We start from the raw sequence: 22,084 nt of genomic DNA, 5'->3' as shown, positions 1-22,084 counted from the left end.
TCTATTTTCTGTGGTGTCTGTCCCTTGTCATGCTTTGTGCCCATTTTATCTTCTCTTTTTTTAGTTTCTGACATCATCAGCTGGTTTATGTAATTTTAGCAGCAAAATCAAATGTTAGGTTTCGTCTAAGAGAGGGTTTGTAAAATATATATATATATATATATATATATATATATATATATATATATATATATATATATATATATATATATATATATATATATATAAATTACTGCTGTACCATATTGGGGTGTGTGTGTGTATATATACATACACACACATTTTTTTTACTTTTTAATACTGTACTGTATGTATATATATATATATATATATATATATATTTTAATACTGTACTGTAATATAAGCTCTACCTCTTTACATAAATGGTATTATCATTACCAAGAAATAAAGCTAAGTCTGAGACAAATGTCGGTCATAGACCCATAGAAAGTATATGTACATGATCAGGATGAGATACTGAGCAACATGTAACAGTTTAGTTTTTTTTGGGTGATCTGACAGGTACGCTTTAAGATGCTCTCCTGGCTTATAAGTAGCAAAAGAACAAGGTCAGAATCAGAGGACTCGCTGGCTGACCCCCCACCAAACCAGAATATCGCTGCAGGTCAGAGTCAGACACAAGCTAATGAAAGCAGCACTTGTGCCGCGGTCGATCAGGTTCTCACAAGTGACGTAGAGGACGAGAGTGACATCACTTCTACCGATGACAACAGCCGCATTGCCGAGCATGAGTGGCCAGAATGTTGGTCCCAAGCACAAGTACAGTATTTCTCCACAAATTACAAGTGGCTGCTAAGCAAAAATCGAAAGTTGGGCTGTAGTGTGTGTAGTCAAGTTTGTGCTCGTGTAGACATGCAGCAAGGGCAGAGAGTGTCGCAGGAGTGGAGTGGGTGCTTAATCTCGTCTTATGGAAGGGACAAGGCTGCACAACAAAGCTCACTACGAAAGAAAATTAAAGAGCACAGAGACTCAATTTATCACAAGAAAGCAGTTGAAATAAAAGAGAAGGCAACACAAAATACAATGCAAAAACACATTAAAGATATGAGAAAGGCTGAATACGCCTCAACTTGCAATGTGTTTAGAACAGCTTATAATATTGGCAAGCATGGGCGTCCCTTTACAGACATGCCAATAGATGTCCAGTTGCAAGTCTTAAATGGTGTCAAGATGGGCAGAGTTTTACACTCCAATAACTCGTGTGCAAATATACTGGATCACATTGCAGCTGAAATGAAAAAGAAGGTAGTCAATGACATAGTGATGAATGAAAGAAAACTGTGTGTGCTCATTGATGAATCCACTACAATAAGTGGAAAGTCTGTCCTTGTCGTGTACCTGCGGTCAGCTATTTCCAATGAACAGCCAGACACAGTATTTTTTGAACTCATTGAGCTGCAGGGGACCACAGCAAATGACATCACTGAAGCACTGTTAGAATGTCTTCATAATAATGGCTTTGACCCTCACTACCTACAGGAACATTTGTTGGCATTTGCTTGTGATGGAGCCTCAGTGATGCTTGGGAGGAAAGCAGGAGTTGCTGCGCAGCTTTGTTCCAAATTCCCTTACCTGTTTGTCTGGCATTGTTCCAATCACAGACTGGAACTGGCAGTTTGTGATGTTTTGAAGGAGGTTGGAGGAATCAACCACTTTAAAATATTTTTAGATCAGCTTTACTCCCTCTACCATGCATCCCCAAAAAACCAAAGGGAGTTAACAGAGAGTGCTCACAGTGTTGGACAGCGTCTCCTTGTGATAGGCCGTGTTTTATCAGTGCGTTGGGTTGCTTCAAGTGAGAGAACGGTGAAAGCAGTATGGGAGAACTACCCAGCTTTGCAGGTACACTTTACAAGTGCTGCTGCTGATACCAGCAGGGACTCAAGAGAGAGAGCAAAATACAAAGGACTCAATGATGTTCTCACTACTGTTTCTTTTGTGGTCAATCTTGGCATCATGTATGACGCTCTCACAGAACTCAGTGACCTCTCAAGAATGCTCCAGAGACGTGACATGACTTTGGATCAAGCCGACAGGCAGCTGGACCGACAGATCCGGGTGTTTGAGTCAATGGTATCCACACCTGGTCCCTACACACAAATTGCCATTGAGGCTGAAAATAAGAAAATCTTCAGAAATGTATGCCTGCATGAAAATGAGAGGGTTATAAAAATCAACCCTGGGCAATTTTTCCGTAGCCTGGCTGAAAATGTTAAGTGCAGGATGACTCCAACAACTTCCTCACATGTCAGTAGAACCTCATCTGAAAAGACAGACAGTCACCTCCTCTCAGACATCAAGGTCCTCCAGTCTGACTCCTGGCCTGCATCTCTTGAGATTCAATATGGTGATGCAGCGGTCAGACGTTTATGTCAGAGATTCAGAGTTGGGGAGAGGAAAAGTGTCCAAGGATTTAGGGAGTATAAAGACCTTAAAGCTTCCAAGACACCAGAAGACCTGAAGCCTCTTCTTAAAGCTGTCCACACCATTGCAGTATCAACAAGTGAATGCGAGCGAGCTTTCAGCTCAATGAATGATACTTTGACAGATAAAAGAAACTCTCTCGACATCAAAAGGCTTTCAAATCTGATCTTCCTGAAATGCAACGGACCACCCTTGGATCAGTTTAATGCACAAACATATGTGCAGACATGGCTGGCAAAAGGGAGGAGAAGTGCAGCCTTCACAAACTGCGAAGCCAAAAGTGCAAGGAAAGTGGAGCCCAAAACGTGCTGGAGCCTTTTCTAGGTAAAATGATTTGTACAATATTTTTCATTTTTCATTTCATGTACTGTGATTGTATTGAATCTGCTTTTGTATATTTTTCAGGGGTAAAGAAATTAACCTTCATCTTCAAGACTCAGGTTTATGTTTTACTGTTTACTGTTTACTGTTCTATGGTTAGTATGTTATTATAATTTTTATAATTTATTTTATGTACATTTTGTACAACATTTTGTTCAATACCCTTTTGCACATTTTATTTATGTTCAGTAGCTCTTTCTACAGTAGCTCTTTTTCAGGGTACTTTCTAAGGGTATTTTCATGATCAGTATTGGGGGGGGAGCACCGGCGCCTAATAGAGTACCGGCGCCTAATAGAGTACCGGCACCTCTTTTGGCCCACTTAAAGCACTGCCTGTTTCTATCTATGCGACTGATTCACAGAATCAGTTACGCATAGATATTCCTAAGATCCGGCAGGTGTAATAGTTTTACACTGTCGGATCTTAGGATGCAGTACCTCGGCCGCCGCTGGGGGCATTTCTCGTCGAAATGCCACTTCGGGTATGCAAATTAGCACTTACGGAGATCCACAAAGCGGTTTCCCTTTGTGAAGTCTCCGTAAGTTGTTAGTTTGCAAACGCAAAATTAGGGCTACTTTTACAAAGTGTAAAGTTAGTACACCATGTAAAAGTAGACCCTTCTTTCCCGCGACGCTGTCAAATTTTTTTTTTTAAATTTTTTTTTCCCGCCGCATCTCTTTTTTTTCCCGACGCAACTTTTTTTACCCGGCGCGATTCACAAAACTCGGCGTAACGTAACTTTGCGCAAAGCACGCCGGGAAAATTGTGTCGGGAGCATGCGCAATAGGTCCGGCGCGGGAGAGCGCTTAATTTAAATGGGACTCGCCCCATTAGATTGGGCACGCCTTGCGCCGGACACATTTAAGTTACACAGCCGAAAATTTCTAGGTAAGTGCTTTGTGGATCGGGCACTTAGGTAGAGATTTTGCGGCGGTGTAACTTAAATAGGAAGATTTAAGTTAAGCCCGCTGGCTGTGGATCTGGCCCTTAGTTACAGACATATTCAATTAATATATTGTCACTATGGAAATAAAGCTAATTGGAAATTAACTAATTCAATAACAACTTCCAAAATGTATAATTATTGTAAGTAATAACTAAAAGTATTTATGTATAATACATTACCATGTAAATATGGTAATACAAAAAATAGGGAAATAGAAAAAAAGGACAGAGTAATAGTAAAAGGGAAAGAATGAAGGTAAGAAAGAGAGAAAAGAGCCTAGGGTAAGAAAGTTCTCCGGAGCATCTATATTGTAAGGCCGCGTACACACGGTCGGACAAAACCGATGAGAATGGACCGAGGTTCAGTTTCATTGGTCCAAACCGACCGTGTGTATAGCCCATCGGTCTGTTGTCCTTCGGTCCAAAATGTTAAAACATTCTTTAAATTTGAACCGATGGCCCGCTGCCCGATCGGTCCAAACCAATGGTTAGTACAAAAAGCATCGGTTCAAAACCCGCGCATGCTCAGAATCCAGTTGACGCATGCTTGGAAGCATTAAACTTTGTTTTATTCAGCATGTCGTGTGTTTGACGTCACCGCGTTCTGACCCAATCGGTTTTTGGAACAATGGTGTGTACGCACATCAGATCATCAGGCCACTTCAGCGGTGAACCGATGGAAATGGCCCGTCGGACCATTTTCATCGGTTTGGAACGACCGTGTATACGCGGCCTCAGAATATTATTAAGTTAGTACAGAAGACAAATGTTCATGTTTAGTACTTGTTTCCACTCATATTGTTGTATAATATTATAGTATTATAGTATATCAAGGTCTTAATAGGGAATTGTCAGGGATCATAGGAAGAAAATACGTCATCCAAGGATTCCATATTTTCTCAAATTTTTTTATAGTATCGTTGGTTATGGCTTCTGATTTGGAAAGGATCATTGCTTGGTTTATTCTGTTTTTAGCTTCAGAGATCATTAATGTATTGGTTTTCCAAGCTTTGGCAATGGTTTGCTTTGCTGCTGTGGTGATCTGGAGAAAGAGCCTAAATTGAGTGTAAGAAATATAAACTGGTTTTATATTTAAAAGCGCAATAGTCGTGTCTGGAATGATAGCTATCTTAAATATTATAGATACCATGAGGAAAATTTCATTCCAGAACTTTTTTGCAATCGGACAATCCCGGAATGTATGTAAGTGAGTTCCCAGACCACCACAGCCACGAAAACAGAATGGGGAGCATTGAGGAGCATATTTTGCCATTTTAACAGGAACCAAGTACTAGTGCATGATTATTTTTTAGTTTGTTTCCAAAGCAATTATATTTCCAATCCGAAATGTCGATTTTAGTTCCAAATTCTTTCTCCCATTTTTCTACATATGAAGGTAGCTTTGAGTCAGAAGTAGTGATCAGATGATTATATAACATTGAAATAAGACCTTTGGTATGAGGGTCTTGTTTACATATACGTTCGAGAATTGTGACATATTACTTAATTGATTAGTATCATGTAAATAAGGTTCAAAAAATGTTTTGATTTGTAAGTAGGGAAAGAGTTCAGAAGTCGGGAGTTTGTGATGTTCACGTATTTCAGGGAATGTTTTGAATGAGGTTAATGTTAGAAAATCAGCTAATTGTGTTAGGCCAGCAGAAGTCCATTTTTTTTAAAGTATTAGGGTATATGTGGGCTGGGTCAAATTTGGGGTTTCTGATAAATGATATTAAAGGTGTTTGGTTATTTTAAATGTATCCCAAATGGTAATTGTATGTTTGGTTACTTTATTTTCAATTATTTTATGGTCAGAAGAGGTAGACCATATTAGATTAGGTAAGGATGTTGGGTTGCTATCAATTGTTTCAATTGCTACCCAAAGAGGGATTTCATGTTTTGTATGATATTTGGGGATATTCGCTATTTGTACGGCATGGAAATAGGTGGTAAAATTGGGAAAGCCTAGTCCACCTTTCAATTTTGGGAGATATTAAGGCCCAGATTCACAAAGGAGATACGACGGCGAATCTCCAGATACGCCGACGTATCTCTGAGTTGTGCCGTCGTATCTATGCGCCTGATTCTTAGAATCAGTTACGCATAGATTTCTATTAGATCCGACCGGCGTAAGTCTCTTACGCCGTCGGATCGTAACTGCATATTTACGCTGTCCGCTAGGGGCGTGTACGCTGATTTACGCCTAGAAATATGTAAATCAGCTAGATACGCGAATTCAGGAATGTACGCCCGGCTGACGCAGTACAGATACGCCGTTTACATTAGGCTTTTCCCGGCGTAAAGTTACCCCTGCTATATGGTGGCGTACATGCGGCGTACCAATGTTAAGTATGGACGTCGCTCCCGCGTCGAATTTTGAATATTTTACGTTGTTTGCGTAAGTCGTCCGTGAATGGGGCTGGACGTAATTTACGTTCACGTCAAAAACAATACGTCCCTGCGGCGTATTTGGAGCAATGCACACTGGGATATGTCCACAGACGGCGCATGCGCCATTCGTGAAAAACGTCAATCACGTCGGGTCATGGTTATTTTACATAACACACGCCCCCCTGTTCCACATTTGAATTAGGCGGGCTTACGCCGGCCTATTTAAGCAACTTACGGAGCAAGTGCTTTGAGAATACAGTACTTGCCCGTCTAAGTTGCGGAGGCGTAGCGTAAATAGGATACGCTATGCCGGAACAAAGATACGCCAATCTACGAGAATCTGGCCCAGAGTGTGTGAGGGTAAGCGGGATTTTAGAGTTCCATATAAATGCTTGTGCTTTGCGTTGAAGATTTCTCAAGAAGTATGAGGGTATTGGAATGGGTAAAACACGAAAAAGATATAATATTTTTGGAAGTATAGTCATTTTTATGACATTTATTTTGCCTATCCATGATATTGGGAGAGTAGACCATTGTTTTAGATAATTAGTAATTTTTCGTAATAGTGGGGGATAGTTAGCAGAGAATATGTCGGTGAGATCAGGAGTGAGAGTAATACCTAGATAAGTGAGGTGTGTAGATGACCAAGTAAAAGGGAGGGACGTTTTTGCCTGCTGTAATGTATCTGGAGATAAAGAAATATTTAGTGCTGTAGATTTTTGTGAATTTATTTTTAAATCTGATATTCGGGCAAAATGGTCTAATTTATTGATAAGATTAGGGGAAGTAATATGTGGGGATGTCATAAAAATGAAGATGTCATCAGCTTATAAGCAAAGCTTATGTTGATGACCTGCTAATTCTCTACCTTTGATTGAGGGATCTGCACAAATGGATTGGGCAAGGGGTTCAATTAATAGGGCAAATAGGAGTGGGGAGAGAGGACATCCCTGGTGTGTACCTCTATTGATATCAAACATGTCAGATTTGTACCCTGCATATTTAGCATAAGCTTTGGGTTTATTATATAATGATGAAACCCAGCATAGAAAGTGGGGGCCAAAACCCCATTTTTGTAGAGCGAAATGTAAATATGACCATGATACCATGTCAAAAGCTTTTTTGATGTCTAGTGATACAAGGCATGAAGGTATTCGTCTAGTTTTAGCTGCTTGGATCAATAGGGCTGTTCTACGGACATTATCTGAAGCTTGGCGCAAAGGGATAAAACCTACTTGATCTTTGTTGATTAGGGAACCAAACTTCAAGTCAAACTTTTACCCTTAAAAATCTCGATAGGCGACGTTTAAAAAATTCTATAGGTTGCTTTAAAAAAAATTTTTTGGGGTTTTCTTATTTATTTTTATTGATTTTATTATTTTTTACACTGAAATAAAAAATAAATAAAAAATTATCACTTTTATTCCTATTACAAGGAATGTAAACATCCCTTGTAATAGAAAAAAGCATGACAGGTCCTCTTAAATATGAGATCTGGGGTCAAAAAGACCTCAGATCTCATATTTAGACTTAAAAGCAAAAAAAAAAAAAAAAAAGGAAAATTTGTCATTTAAAAAAATGACAACAAAAAAATTGTCTCTTTAAGAGGCTGGGCGGGACTGACGTTTTGACGTCACTTCCGCCCAGCAGAGCTATGAGGACGGGTGGGGGCCATCTTGCCCTCACTCAAGTCCTCACACACGAGCTGGCAGCATCCAATCTCCTCCGCCGCTATCGACGGCTCCGGTAAGCGGCGGAGGGCGCGGAAGAGCGGCGGGAGGGGGGGGCCCTCTCCCGCCACCGATAACGGCGATCTCGCGGCGAATCCGCCTTGGAGACCACCATTATCGTTTATGCGGCCGCCCACTGTAAATATGGATACCTCAGTTGTGGCAGCAGCTGCTGCCGTTACTGAGATATCCATCTTTAAAAACAGGACGTATATATACAGTGGGAGGGCGTTAAGTGGTTAAAATAACATTTTTGTTTAGATTTACGTAGTGTCTTGCCTACTGATTCTGATAAGAAGAGGTCAAGTTTTAAGCTAGCTTTATCTAGTTGTGACTTTGTGGTTAGAGTAGGGTTAGATTGAAAAATACAATGGCATTTATTAAACTCCTTTTCTAGTTCTCGCTGTAATTTTTGCTTCTCTTGTTTAATAAATGATGCTTGGCGTATACAATAACCTCTAAGAACAGGCTTGTGTGCTTCCCATAATGTTATTGGTGATGTGTCTGGAGATTTATTGTTGCCAATGTATTCTTTTATAGCGATTTCTTTTTTTTTTTTTTTTTCACAATCCAAGGTTTATTGAAGAATATTGAAGATTGTACAGAAAATAATATATAAGTACAAGCAAATATAACATACCATAGATTGCATGTGGAAATAACAGGTATCACAATTTTCTAACATAAATCATTAAATATCTCATAAGAGATAGGTCAAGTGGGGAGTGAGAATGAGGGGGGGAGGGGTGGAGGGGAGGGGGGGGGAGGGGAAGCATAGAGGAGGAAGGTTGATTAGGGAAGGTAATGAGAGTCATTAGTTCACCTAGTGGAGACAAAAGGGGAATATCATCAAGAGAGAGTTGAAACAGTCATGTAGGACATAATTCTCAAATGAATCACAAATCTGAATTAAATACAGGGAATACAGGAAAGAGCCTTAAATTCTTTTGAAATTGTGAAAGTGACCCAGGGAGACCATTTTTCAATGAAGGCAGAACTACGTTCGTTCTTCATGGCAATCAATTCTTCCATTTTGTAAATATAGCTCACTTTCTCTAACCAGTCTCTGACCCCTGGGGTTCTGTCTGTCCTCCAGTGCAATGGGATCAATGATTTTACCGCTGTAAGCAAGTGCCTTGTTAAGGACTTTTTATATCTTTGAATGGAGAAGGAATTAATGTGCAGCAGGCAAGATGCGGCATCTAGAACGATGGAAGTTTCAGTGATGTGCTTGATCAAGGAAGAAACCTCCTCCCAGAAATTTCGAATCCGGGGACACTCCCACCAAATATGTAGGAAAGTACCCACATCTGATTTACAGCGTCAGCAGGTGTCAGAGACTGTTGAGGACCAACCATGAGCTTTTGAAGGTGTGATATACCACTGTGTAATTATTTTGTATGACGTTTCTTGGTGCTTAGTGCTAAGTGAGCACTTGTGTGCAAATATGCATGCCCTTTCCCATTGGCGGTCGCTGAATTGCCGGTCTAAGTCTCTCTCCCATCTCTCCTTGTGTTTGTTAGCTTCTTTAGAATCGTGCAAGATTAACCATTTGTAAGCTAGAGAGGTAGTTTTGAGTATTGGGGATCTCCTGCGGCAAACTTCTTCCAGGGGCGACAGATTTTGGAAGTAAGAGGCCTTATGTTTGCTATTTACCAGGAAGTTCCTGAGTTGCAAATAAAACCAAGGGTTCGGAGCTGAGTCTACGAACTCAGTTTTAAGAGGGGAAAGAGGTTTGACCACGTTACCCGATACACAGTGGGTGACTAAGAACGCCTCCGAGGGGCTAGGACGTGGAAGAGATTTTTGGTTCTGACCTGGGAGGAAATCAGGGTTACCGCCAATTGGTGTCAGGGGTCCTGGGACAGTAGCTAGGTTGTAAGGTGAGGCTAGTTTGTGCCATATTCTTAGAGTGGTAGCTATGAGGGGGTTGGTGGAAGATTTTGCGTTTTTAGAGTGAAGGGTCCAGGGATAATAGAGAGATTGTGAGGAGTAGGCCAGTTCTAATTGCACCCAATCTTTATTAGGGCCGTTACAGTGCCAGTCGATTACCCTCGTAATGTGTGAAGCAAAGTGGTATTTTCTGTAATCCGGTAGGCCTAGGCCACCTCTGTTTTTGGGAAGTTTAAGGATTTTCATAGAAATTCTCGATCTTTTATTTGACCAGAGAAATCCCCTTTGAGCCGATTGAAGTTTAGTGAAGAAGGAGTTTGGCATATGAATCGGGAGAGCATTAAAGAGGTATAATAGCCTTGGGAGTACCACCATCTTCAAAATGGCGGCCCTTCCGAACCAAGAGAAAAATTTTGAGTTCCATCTCCTTAGGTCCTCCGAGATTGAGTTTAATAATGGGATGAAATTGGTTTTGTACAGGGAGTTTAAATCAGGGGTAAGTCTGATCCCAAGGTACTTGAGTGAGTCCCTTTCCCATTTAAATTTAAAGGTTTTTTTAAGTGAATCAAGTTTATCCTGAGGGAGGGAAAGGTTAAGTGCCTCGGATTTAGACTGGTTGATCTTGAAGTTTGAAATGAAGCTAAATGTTTTAAAAATTTTGGATAAATTTGGCATGGAAATATGTGGTTGAGTGACGAAAAATAAGAGGTCATCAGCATAGGCCGCGAGCTTAAATTCCCTTTCTTTAATCATAAAGCCTCTAATGTCTGGTGATAAGTTTATGGTCCTAATGAGTGGCTCCAGGGATAAAATAAAAAGAAGGGGGGACAGGGGGCAGCCCTGACGGGTACCATTCCGAATGTGTATAGGGTCAGATAGAGTGGTGTTAACTTTAATCCTAGCAGACGGGTTCTGGTAAAGGGCCTTAATCCAATTCGACATACTCCCCTTCAGTCCAATATGGGAGCATGTTGCAAACAGGTAATCCCAAGAAATCCTGTCGAAGGCCTTCTCCGCGTCAGTAGACAGGAGAAGGCCCTCGACTTTTGAGACTTTTGCATGGTGTATCACGTTTAGGGATTTAGTTATGTTGTCTCTGGCTTCTCTACCCGGCATGAAGCCCACCTGTTCGGGACCTATCATTTTTGATAGAAGGGGTTTGATCCTGTTTGCCAGAATTTTTGCCAGAATTTTTATGTCCAAATTTAGGAGGGCGATTGGCCTATAGTTAGCGTTGTCTGTGTGGTCTTTGTCCGGTTTAGGGACTACGGCAATGTGGGCTGAGAGTAGGGAGCTGGAGCTGTGTGGGTGTTGTGCAAGGTGATTCAGGGCTTTAAGCAATGGGTCAGTGAGGATAAGGGAGTAAGTTTTATAATATTGGGACGTGTAACCGTCTGGGCCTGGACTTTTTCCTGGTTTCAGTTCTTTGATTATTAGTTGTAGTTCGGTATCGGAGATGGGTTCGTTCAGGGTGGCGACGTCTTCAGAAGAAAGTGACGGGAGTTTACTGTCAGACAAAAACTTTCGTATCATTTCCTCTTTAGAGGATTGTATGTGTTGTGGTTTATGTTGTGGTGGGAGGTCGTAGAGGCCGGCATAAAAATCGTGGAATATTTCGGCTATTTTATCTGAGGAATGTTTCAGAGTTCCTGAGCTGTTACGGATCGAATAGATTTGATTCGCAAGGGTGGCATCTTTTAGGGCTCTAGCAAGTTGTTTCCCCCCCTTGTCTCCTTTTTCATAAAAGATATTTCTCTTAAAGAATAAGGATTTCTGAGTTTGGAAGGTCAATAATTGTTTAAGGGATTGTCTCTGTCTGGTCAGGTCGTCTAGCACACTGTCAGAGAGTGATTGTTTATGTAATGACTCAAGTGAGGCTATGGAGTTTGAGATGGAGTTGATCTTTTCCATCCTTTCCCTCTTCCGCCTAGCACCCCACTTTATAAGTTCTCCCCGTATGACACACTTGTGTGCTTCCCAATTAATGAGTGGGTTTGTGTCAGAGTCCTTGTTCAACCTGAAATATGTGTCGATGGAGTCTCGAATGTTGTCATGAACAATCTGATCTGTCAACAGGGATGCATTGAGCCTCCAGTTGAACGGGGATCTCTGATTAGGTCCAAAAGACAATGTTGCAGCTACTGGGGCATGGTCGGAAAGTGCTATAATGCCTATTTCAGCTCTGGACAGTGCGGTTAAGTTCCTTTGAGAAACAAAGATCATGTCCAGTCTAGAGTATTTTTTGTGGGGTGGGGAGAAGAACGAAAAATCCTTGTCTGAAGGGTGTAAGAGTCTCCACGTGTCCACTAGCTTAAGTGACTGTAGTAATGTCTTAATTCTCTTCAAGATCCTGTAGGAGACGTGGGAGTGGCCGTTGGAAGTATCTTGCGCAGGAGAGAGAGGGATGTTAAAGTCCCCACCAAGTATGATGCAGCCCTCTGCGAACCATTTCAGCTCTGAAATAATTTTGGTGCAAAATGTGATATGCGCGGAATTTGGAAAATATACATTCGTCAAAGTAACCGGTGTCCCCTCCCAAGTGCCCTTGAGAAAAATAAAACGACCCTCTGGGTCAGCGAGTTGGTCAGATAATTCGAAAGGGGAGTGTTTGCTCATAAGAATGGAGACTCCTTTAGTTTTAGCCAAAGGGTTCGTGGCATGGTATACCTTGGTGAAGAAGTTATCAGTGAGTTTAGGAGTGTTAGAGCCCTTAAAATGAGTCTCCTGTAGGAAAATCACTGAAGGGTTAGCTCTTTTAAGTTCTCTCAAAAGTTTTGTTCTCTTTTCGGGGACATTCAGGCCATTTATATTATGTGAGATGATTGTGGGAGATTTGCCTAAGTGGGAGTATGACATTTTGAAAGAAGGGGGTAGTGTTGAAGAAGCAGGTTATTAGTAGGGGTAAACAGAAAATGGGGGGTGGGGGGGTTGGTGAGTGGGAGTTGCAGGGGGGGTGAGGGGGGTGGTAGAGGGAGGACAAGGATAAAGGGGAGGTAGTGTATATAGTAATGGGTAGGAAAGGGGATATACTAGGGTTGAGACTTTACTCTGAAAGTCGCCTATAGAAGCGCAGAGTTATCAGGTGTCACTTGGTGAGCACCTCCAACATCTTTTGAGGGTGAATGGGAGGTGCTGGGGTGGATAAGTGTAGAACAATAACACCTATGAATATGTACAACAAGGAACATGAGGTACCAGGGAGAATTTCTAAGATCAGAAAGTAAGCATATATGTGTTACAACCCAAAACGATTTTAACCGATATAACATTTGTATATAACAGTAGTTAAAAGAACCAGCATAACATTGTCCCAAGGGTGACCTAATGAAAAAACTGCCTCATAACTGCTGCCTGGGGAATAAGGCATAAACGACTAGTAACTGGTAGCTCTCTGTGGGCTTGTGGTCTTAATTGAAATACATATCAGGCAATCAAGGACGTTACCTCCTATGAAGAGTAGCAATAAACAAGTAATAGCAATTTCTTCGTGTGTGTGGACTATCAGAAAGGACATATATCACCGTCCTTGAAGGCGCAACACCTCTCGACCATATAGCTCTCCGCAAGCCCCTCGGGAGGCTGCAGCTATGTCCTCACACATGCAAAACACCATGGCCCACCAGAATGCAAGTAACAGGTCATCCACTATCTAGAAAGTGATAAAGTCTGTGCATTTCCTGAGACTTCTATTAGGGTGTAACCTAGTGGACAGAGTACAAACTAGGGGTGCCCACGTACCACATCCGAGGACACCCAGGCATAGGGTGTCGGCAGGATTCGCATGTAGACATGTCAGGAGGAGGATTTCTTGGAGTGGCCAAGTATAGTAGTTTGCTGACATTACGTGTCGCTTGAGCCGATATGATCTCCTTACATGCCATGCGAGTCCGTGAAGGCAATAGGTATACCTTGTAGCGAGGATTGACTCGGTCGACGGACAGTCGAAGGTCCATAATTGTGCACATAATCCGGCACGGGGATTCCTTGAAAGTCTTGCAGTCACAGTGGACTGTCACCTTCCGGTGGAGAGAGACCGAACCACAGCCCAAGTAAAAAAAAAAAAAAAAAAATTACCATTACAGCTCATTGTTCACATGCAGAGAGCGTGTTTGAATATAAAACTGAGCGGCAGTTATGTATGAACAGAATGAGGATCACCTTGGGAGAACCGAAGAAAGACGGGCCGGACAATAGGCTGGGGGCTCAAATGCTTTCTCTTACATCCTAGGGCTTTTAGCTGCCGGAGAATTGTAGTCGTTCCAGCTTGCATTTCTCCTTGATGTGCCCTGTCTGTAAGGGGATTTAGCGGGAGAAGGACCTTGCCTGGACGGGTGATTGTTGATTTCTGGGGGCAGACGGAAGTCCGCATACCACTCGGGCAGGTCCACTGGTGCAATGTGCAGGCTTTCGCAGAATTTTTGGAGATCAACAGGGGTCTTGAGCAGATATTGTCTGCCGTTGTACGTGGTCTGTAGAGCGAATGGAAACTTCCACCTGTATGTGATCCCCTTCTCCCTCAACACATCCAGCAATGGGCGAAGGGCCCTCCTATTCTGCAGTGTTATAGGGGTCAGGTCTTGGAAAAGCTGAATCGCTGTTTCATTAAAAGTGATCTGTTCGTTCTGTCGAGCCTTCCGCAAAATATCCTCTTTTAGGGTGTAATTTGGGAGGCAGCAAATAATGTCTCTCGGGGGATTGTCATCTGGGGCTTTAGGCCTGAGAGCCCTGTGCGCCCTATCAAACTCAATGGGGGAGGCTTCAGGCCTGTCCATGAGGCCGTTGAAAATGGATGTGAGAGTAGGTTTGATCTGGTCAGGGGCGACAGATTCGGGGACCCCCCTCACCCTAATATTGTTCCTTCGTCCCCTGTTGTCTAAATCTTCGAGTTGCCTATTCATGGTTATGAGGTGGTTAGAGTGGTTTGTGGCTATGTCATCCAGCCTGATCAGGGCCCTATCCCTCCGTTTTCCTGCCCTGTCGTGTACTGCTATCTGCTCCGAGAGCCTCAGCAGTTCAGACTTAATGTCTGTGATGGCCGCAGCTGCGATGTCGGCCATTATGGCGTAGTTCAGTGGGTGATCATTCGGTATGTTACCTCTTGATGAGCCATCCGAGGCAGGGATCGAGATTTCATCATCATCTCTGTCGTCTCCCCGTTCTGGGCTCCGGGTCGGCGCCATCTTGGGATTATTGCCGCCTCTTGTGTAGCTGAAGTTTACTAGGTTGGCTGCGGGTAATTTGCCTTTTGGGGTGCCCGTCGAGCGTAGCGAGCGATTATCATGTCCCTTTCTTGCAGAGGTGGACATTTTTTAGCAGCAAAGTGGGTTGTAAGCAGGCTTAATTCTCCCTGGAAGACGGAGCTCCTCTATGCTGCTGCCATCCACTCCCCAGCGATTTCTAATTCAGCGGAATTTGACGGCTGAGACAGCAATGAGTCATTAATATGCCAGGCGGGGTCATGTTTTTTGGGCATTAGTGAGGTAAAAGTAGATATAATAGCACAATGGTCAGTCCAAGTATACGGTTTAATAGATGAGGCTATTAATTCTGGGGATATACTCATAGAAATTAATATATGGTCAATATATGGTCAAAACGAACGACAGATTGCAAAACATAGTAGGACAAACCCCCAAAAATTATTCAAATATATTAATAGTAAAAAGGTCAAGTCTGAGCATGTAGGCCCTTTACAAAACAATCTAGAGTGGGTGACTGGGGACAAAGAGAAGACAATTCTTTTAGGATCCACCCATGGATCCTAAAAGAATTGAGCTCTGTGGGCCAGATTCACAGAAGAGATACCGCGACGTTTCTCCTGATACGCCGTCGTATCTCTGAGATACGATTGTCGTATCTATGCGGCTGGTTCATAGAATCAGTTACGCATAGATAGCCCTAAGATCCGTTGGATCTTAGGCTGCAATTCTAGGCCGGCCGCTAGGTGGCGATTCCATTGCGGTCGGCGTAGAATATGCAAATGACTAGTTACGCCGATTCACGAACGTCCACTTTACCCGTCGCTCTAACTTTACGTTGTTTCCGTCGAGATACGCCGCGTAAAACTAAGGCTGCCCTCTAGGTGGACTAGCCAATGTTAAGTATGGCCGTCGTTCCCGCGTCGAAATTTGAAAAATCACGTCTTTTGCGCAAGTCGTCCGTGAATGGCGCTGGACTCCATTTACGTTAACGTCTAAACCAATGACGTCCTTGCGACGTCATTTAGCGCAATGCACGTCGGGTAATTTTACGGACGGAGCATGCGCAGTACGTTCGGCGCGGGAACGCGCCTAATTTAAATGGTGCCCGCCCCATTTGAATTAGTCGGATTAACGTTACACCGCCGCAAGTTTACAGGTAAGTGCTTTGTGAATCAGGCACTTACGCTGTAAACTTGCGGCGGTGTAACGTAAATGGGATACATTACGCCGCCGCAGCGTAACGTATTTGTCTGTGAATCTGGCCCTGTAATTTTAAAGCCATTGTATCTAGTTTTTAGGGACTCATTAATGACAGGAATAGTACCACTGGATTGGCGTAGAGCCAATGTGGTGCCTATATTTAAAAAGGTAACAAAGGCCCGGATTCACGTAGAATCGCGTATCTTTGTGCGGGCGTAACGTATCCTATTTACGTTACGCCTCCGCAACTTTTACAGGCAAGTGCCGTATTCTCAAACCAAAGTTGCGGCGGCGTAGCGTTAATAGGCCGGCGTAAGCCCGCCTAATTCAAATGTGGTATATGTGGTCATGTGTTATTTAAATTTAATGTGACCCCACGTAAATGACGCTTTTTATGAACGGCGCATGCGCCGTCCGTAAAAGTATCCCAGTGCGCATGCTCCAAATTAACCCGCAAGAAGCCAATGCTTTCGACGTGAACTTAAATGACGCCCAGCCCTATTCGCGAACAACTTACACAAACGACGTAAAATTTTAAAAATTTGACGCGGGAACGACGTCCATACTTAACATTGATATGCCACATGTACGCCTCATATAGCAGGGTAACTTTACGCCGGGAAAAGCCTAACGTAACCGGTGTATCTGTACTGCGTCGGCCGTGAATTTGCGTATCTAGCTGATTAACATATTTCTAAGCGTAAATCAGCGTACACGCCCCGAGCGGCCAGCGAAAATATGCAGTTAAGATCCGACGGCGTAAGAGACTTACGCCGGTCAGATCTAATACAAATCTTTGCGTAACTGATTCTAAGAATCAGGCGCATAGATACGCCAGCGTAACTCGAACGAGAATCCGGGCCAAAGTCTTTACCAAGTAACTATAGACCTGTTAGTTTAACTTCTATAGTTGGAAAGATACTGGAACGTATAACAAAAGACCTGTCAGAGGATTGGCATCTCTAATCACCGAATATCGCTACGGCGCATGCCCGTGCGTGTCCGGCGCACGTGAATGCGCGGGTCTGCGGGATGGCGCACGAGCGCATCCACGCGCACCAATCAGAGCCCGGTCCTGCCTACTTAAACCAGCCCCAGTCTCATGACGGGTTGCTGGTTTGTTGTCAGCTCCTGCTTGTTGAACCTTCCTGAACCTGTACTTGAACTCATTGTGACCCGGATTGACCCGACAACTCTGCTCTCTCTGACCCCGGCTTGTCTCACTGGATCTGCTGCTATCTCCAACCCCTGACCTCTGGCTTGTACTCGGACTTTGTTACCTTCTCTGTGACGGTATCGGTATGATATCCCCGTCAAAGATTCCCTTCTTCCATAAGAACGTCACCCCAATATTCCACTAGGAGGAATATTCCTGAGATCGCCCATTAAGCCACACATTAGTCCAGGCTTACTGCTAGAACAAGACAGACTTTAATGTTATAACACACAGCTTATATGTCATTTCCAAAACTGTTACAATGACAAATCTCCGCCCCCTCACACTGGGGCTTCCAAACAGATGATTAGGCAGACACGACGGAGCCGATGCTGAAAACACATTTTCTTTAGACAATGACATCAAGGACGCTGATTACTAGTTGTACTGAATACATTAACTAGACCGCTCGACCCCGCATATAGAGAGATAATTACCACACTGGAGCAATCAGAATAATTAACACAAGCCACTTAAACACAGATCTCCTTCACACAACACAATAGATCAATTAACCTTTAGAAATAGTGAGGGGACATTAGCACGTCAATAACCTGTTAGCCGAGGACAGAATTACACAGGGCAAGCAGGGAGAATTAGACTGAGACATATAGGCAAATGCATCACATTCTCCTATCCCAGACCTCTGGCTTGCATCCCGGACCTGCTTACAGTCTCAGCCTTGAACTTGCTCTCAGTGCCTGAAGTTTCTCTGATCCCTGATCCACAGCCTGTTCCAGTTACCTCCTATCTACTGAGCTTGCTAACCAACACCTCCTGATCTGCTATCAACTCTCAGCCTGTTGCTGGTAACCGGTGCCCCTTCCCCGCTGTCTCACCTCCAGGGGGCGGAGTGCGCAGAGTCGCAAAGGTGAGCCGCTCTCGGCATCTCGGTCTCGATGAGTACTCCTCTGACAGTACAAACCAGTCAGATGTCCAAGGCCGACAGGGCGCGCTCGCCTTTCGAGACCCTCTGCCAGCAGGTCTCCGCACTCACGGAAGTTGTGCAAAAATTGACGGAAGGACATCTTTAAATTGATGGCCGCCTTCAGCAGCTTGCTGGTTCACCCGGACCCTCTGCTCCAACTGTGGCACCCGTTCAGCCCCTCAGGCTCCTGCAAGCCCGGCCTTAGTAGTGACCCACCCAGAGCCCAGAGTCCTTACACCCGAGCGATTTGCGGGCGATCGCAGGAAATACTGTGCTTTTAAGAATGTTTGTTCTCTATACCTTCCACTTCAGCCCAGGACCTTCTTCTCAGAGGCTTTAAAAGTGGGTGTCATGGACCTTGAGATATTAAAGTGTTTCTACTTGACATCTGTTACACAGGAGAGGGACATTCAATGCAAGGCTTTTGAAATGCTAAGTGGAACCAGCTTGTGAAATACCTTTTATTGTGTTCTGCAGGTTAAGAGCGGGTGTCGGAGCCAGTCCGTCTGGCTATAATTGGGGATTGAAGGTTAATTGAATCTATTATGTATGTTTGAAGATGTATGTGTTTACGCTAAGGGGCTTTGTATTGTTCTAAAGGTTAGAAGCCTGTCAGCTGTATTGAATTAGCATTCTATTGTCTAAAGCAATGTAACCTCTCAGAGGTAGTAATTAAGTAGACCGGGTTATTGTGTACATTGATTACCCCCTGGGGCTTCTGTCTCAATACACAAGTCTTTCTATCCAAGCTATTGGACCAATCCCTGTTGACAATTTCAAGTCCTCATTTGCATGGTCAAGGAGGACTTGAGTGAAGACTGCATATACTTTACAATTGACCAATAGGAAAGCGGTTGTTTATGTATAAAAGTGTGCTGTGTACTTGAAAATAAAGAGTCCTGTTGGAACTTACATACAGCCTGCCTGGTGTTTGTTCTTAATGGGTCCGAATGGCACATAGCTGTAATTCGGATCCCGGAACCTTGGATGACTGGAACATCAGACGTTGCAATCTGCAAGCTGACTCACTGGTAGCAGAGGAGTGTCGGGAGAGCAGGACCTGGGCGAGGAAGGATCTCGTCACAGTGGGCTTTGTCATATCCCTCCTTTCTGAGGAGCCGCAAGCTTGGGCCCATGGCCTGATGGAGCAAAGGAGCCCAATATTGGATTCCCTCGACACTTTCTTCGAGCATATGGCCAAGCTTTATACCGATCCACAGCGTACAGCTACGGCTCAAGCCACCCTTCATAACCTAAATCAGGGAAGGAGACCAGTCAAAGACTATACCGATGAATTCCGGAAGTGGTCAGCCGATACCGGTTGGAATGAGGCAGCTCTAAAATATCAGTGAACTAGTGAGAACTGAAAATCCCACCACACTAGAGGACTTGATTCAGTCTGCCACCCAGCTGGACAGGCGTTTACGGGAGCGGCGTTCCGAACGTTTCCAGTCCCCCCCCAACTGGATTCCTCCAAGATCAGTCCCAACGCATCCGCCTCCCCCAGTTCCATCAGCCATTCCTGTCGCCGATCCGGAACCTATGCAGCTTGCCCTAGTTCGTGCTCCTCTTACCCCTGAAGAAAGACAGCACAGGCGTCAAGCCAACCTTTGCCTTTACTGTGGAGGCACTGGTTATTTTCTTTGCAACTGGCAAGTGAGACCCAGTAAATTTGAAACCCGATCTACCTTGAACTACCATGTTTCCAGTGCTCCACAAGCTTACGTTGTCCTCTTTCTCTCCCTACAGCTACCGGAAGGGGTAACCCGGCTACCGGCTATAATTGATTCGGGTGCTTGCAGTTGCTTCTTGGATTCCACCCTTGCTCAGAAGCAACGCTTCCCTCTCTGTTTAAGGACCACCTTCTACAGATACACTTGGCAGATGGCTCGCTCCCCCGCTCTGGACTAGTCACGCAGGAGACTAGACCTATTCTTGCCACCACCGACTCTGGACACCAAGAATTCCTACGGCTGGACATCATCCCCTCTCCTATGTTCCCCATTATTTTGGGCCTCCCTTGGCTACAGGCACATCAACCACATATAGACTGGGTGAAGAAGGTGAAGAAGCTTTACCTCATCATACAGCATTGCTTCACACCAGTTACCACTTAATGCTCTACAATCACAACTTCACCAGAGCACCTCCAACACGTTCCCTCTGCATACCTGGAGTTCCCGAAACGTGTTTGACAAACAACAGGCCGATCGCCTGCTTCCTCACAGGCCTTATGACTGCCCTATTGATCTCCTGCCCAGCTCTGAAATTCCTTTTGGCCGCATTTTTCCATTGTCAGAGACTGAGTTAAAAGCCCTCAAGGCTTATATTGATGAGAACCTTGAGAAACGGTTTATCCGCCATCTTCATCTTCCGCGGGAGCAGGAATCTTTTTCGTGGAGAAGAAGGATGGAACCTTAAGACCCTGTATAGACTACCAGGAATTAAATAATGTAACCATTAAGAACAGGTACCCGTTACCCCTTATTCCTGAGCTTTTCCAACGTTTCCGGTCAACTAAAATCTTTTCTAAACTTGACCTTCGGGGCGCCTATAACCTCATCCGGATCAGAGCGGGAGATGAGTGGAAGACTGCTTTTAGATCCAGGTTTGGACACTACGAATACCTCGTAATGCCCTTTGGACTCTGTAACGCTCCAGCTACCTTTCAACACCTGGTCAACGATATCTTTTGGGAACATTTGGATGACTTTTTAGTGGTATACCTGGATGACATCCTCATTTTCTCTGCATCCGTTGAGCTACACCGGGTACATGTTAAGATATACAAAAAAAAGGAGAAGGTGCAATCAGCGCAAAAAATAATAATTAATAGACCCCCAAAATGCAAGCTGGACACTAAGAATTGACACAAAAATTCCAATAACCAATGTAAAAAGAAAACAGTGCAGCGCAAATGTGTAAATAAATGACATCAAAGGTCAAATAACCAATAATGATAATTATATGAATACAAATTAAATAAATAAAGTCTGTAATAAATATATTAATAAATATTGGACATGGAAGTAAATGAAAAGTCCATAGAAAGTAAATCCACCAGTGAGATGAGGTTCACACACAGTGACAATCCCTTCACCCAAGCCCCGCTGAGGAAGTACTTTGTGAACGTAACGTATGGGGGTTGAAGCAGCTGCTCATGATGCCACACATCTTATGCCTCATTCAGCCTCATGATTGTTCATGCCTTACATAAACATTTGTTTGTGAGTAATCTTTTTATACAATAAATGCTGATGCCTTTAAATGATACAGAGAGCACTTAGATTATTCCTTTGTCTCCCATATACCTGCTTGCTGAGCCTGGATTTCCAGCTGTCTGTGTGGAGTATTGTGAGCTTTTCTTGTGAAAGGAGGAATTTCCTAAAACGTTTCTGATCGATCTGCTTAACTGCTGGTTTGACTTCCTGTTAGCTCAGGGGTCTACTACTGGAGGTGAAAGTACCTAGAGAGCCTTGGGTGAAGGGATTGTCACTGTGTGTGAACCTCATCTCACTGGTGGATTTACTTTCTAAGGACTTTTCATTTACTTCCATGTCCAATATTTATTAATATATTTATCACAGACTTTATTTATTTAATTTTTATTCATATAATTATCATTATTGGTTATTTGACCTTTGATGTCATTTATTTACACATTTGCGCTGCACTGTTTTCTTTTTACATGTTAAGATAGTTTTCACTATACTCAGGAACCATAAGTTGTACCATAAGGCCGAAAAGTGTGAT

At 43.5% G+C, this 22,084-nt stretch overlaps 1 protein-coding gene across 1 annotated transcript; it reads left to right on the top strand.

The window, feature by feature from the left end:
• Positions 1-534: 534 nt before the first annotated feature.
• On the top strand, positions 535-2,769 carry LOC120928735 (E3 SUMO-protein ligase KIAA1586-like). The gene has a single exon (XM_040339730.1). It carries the CDS (start codon positions 535-537, stop codon positions 2,767-2,769), a length of 2,235 nt encoding a protein of 744 aa, XP_040195664.1.
• The last annotated feature ends 19,315 nt before the right edge of the window (positions 2,770-22,084 follow it).

The sequence above is a fragment of the Rana temporaria genome, chromosome 1 (genome assembly GCF_905171775.1).
Source record: "Rana temporaria chromosome 1, aRanTem1.1, whole genome shotgun sequence".
NCBI classification, from domain to species: Eukaryota; Metazoa; Chordata; class Amphibia; order Anura; family Ranidae; genus Rana; species Rana temporaria.
Note: the sequence above shows the minus strand (reverse complement) of the source record. Positions and strands in the feature narration are given on the sequence as shown.

Coding starts and splice junctions, on each gene's coding strand:
- LOC120928735 (XM_040339730.1), top strand. CDS start 535: ATGCTCTCCTGGCTTATAAGTAGCAAAAGAACAAGGTCAGAATCAGAG.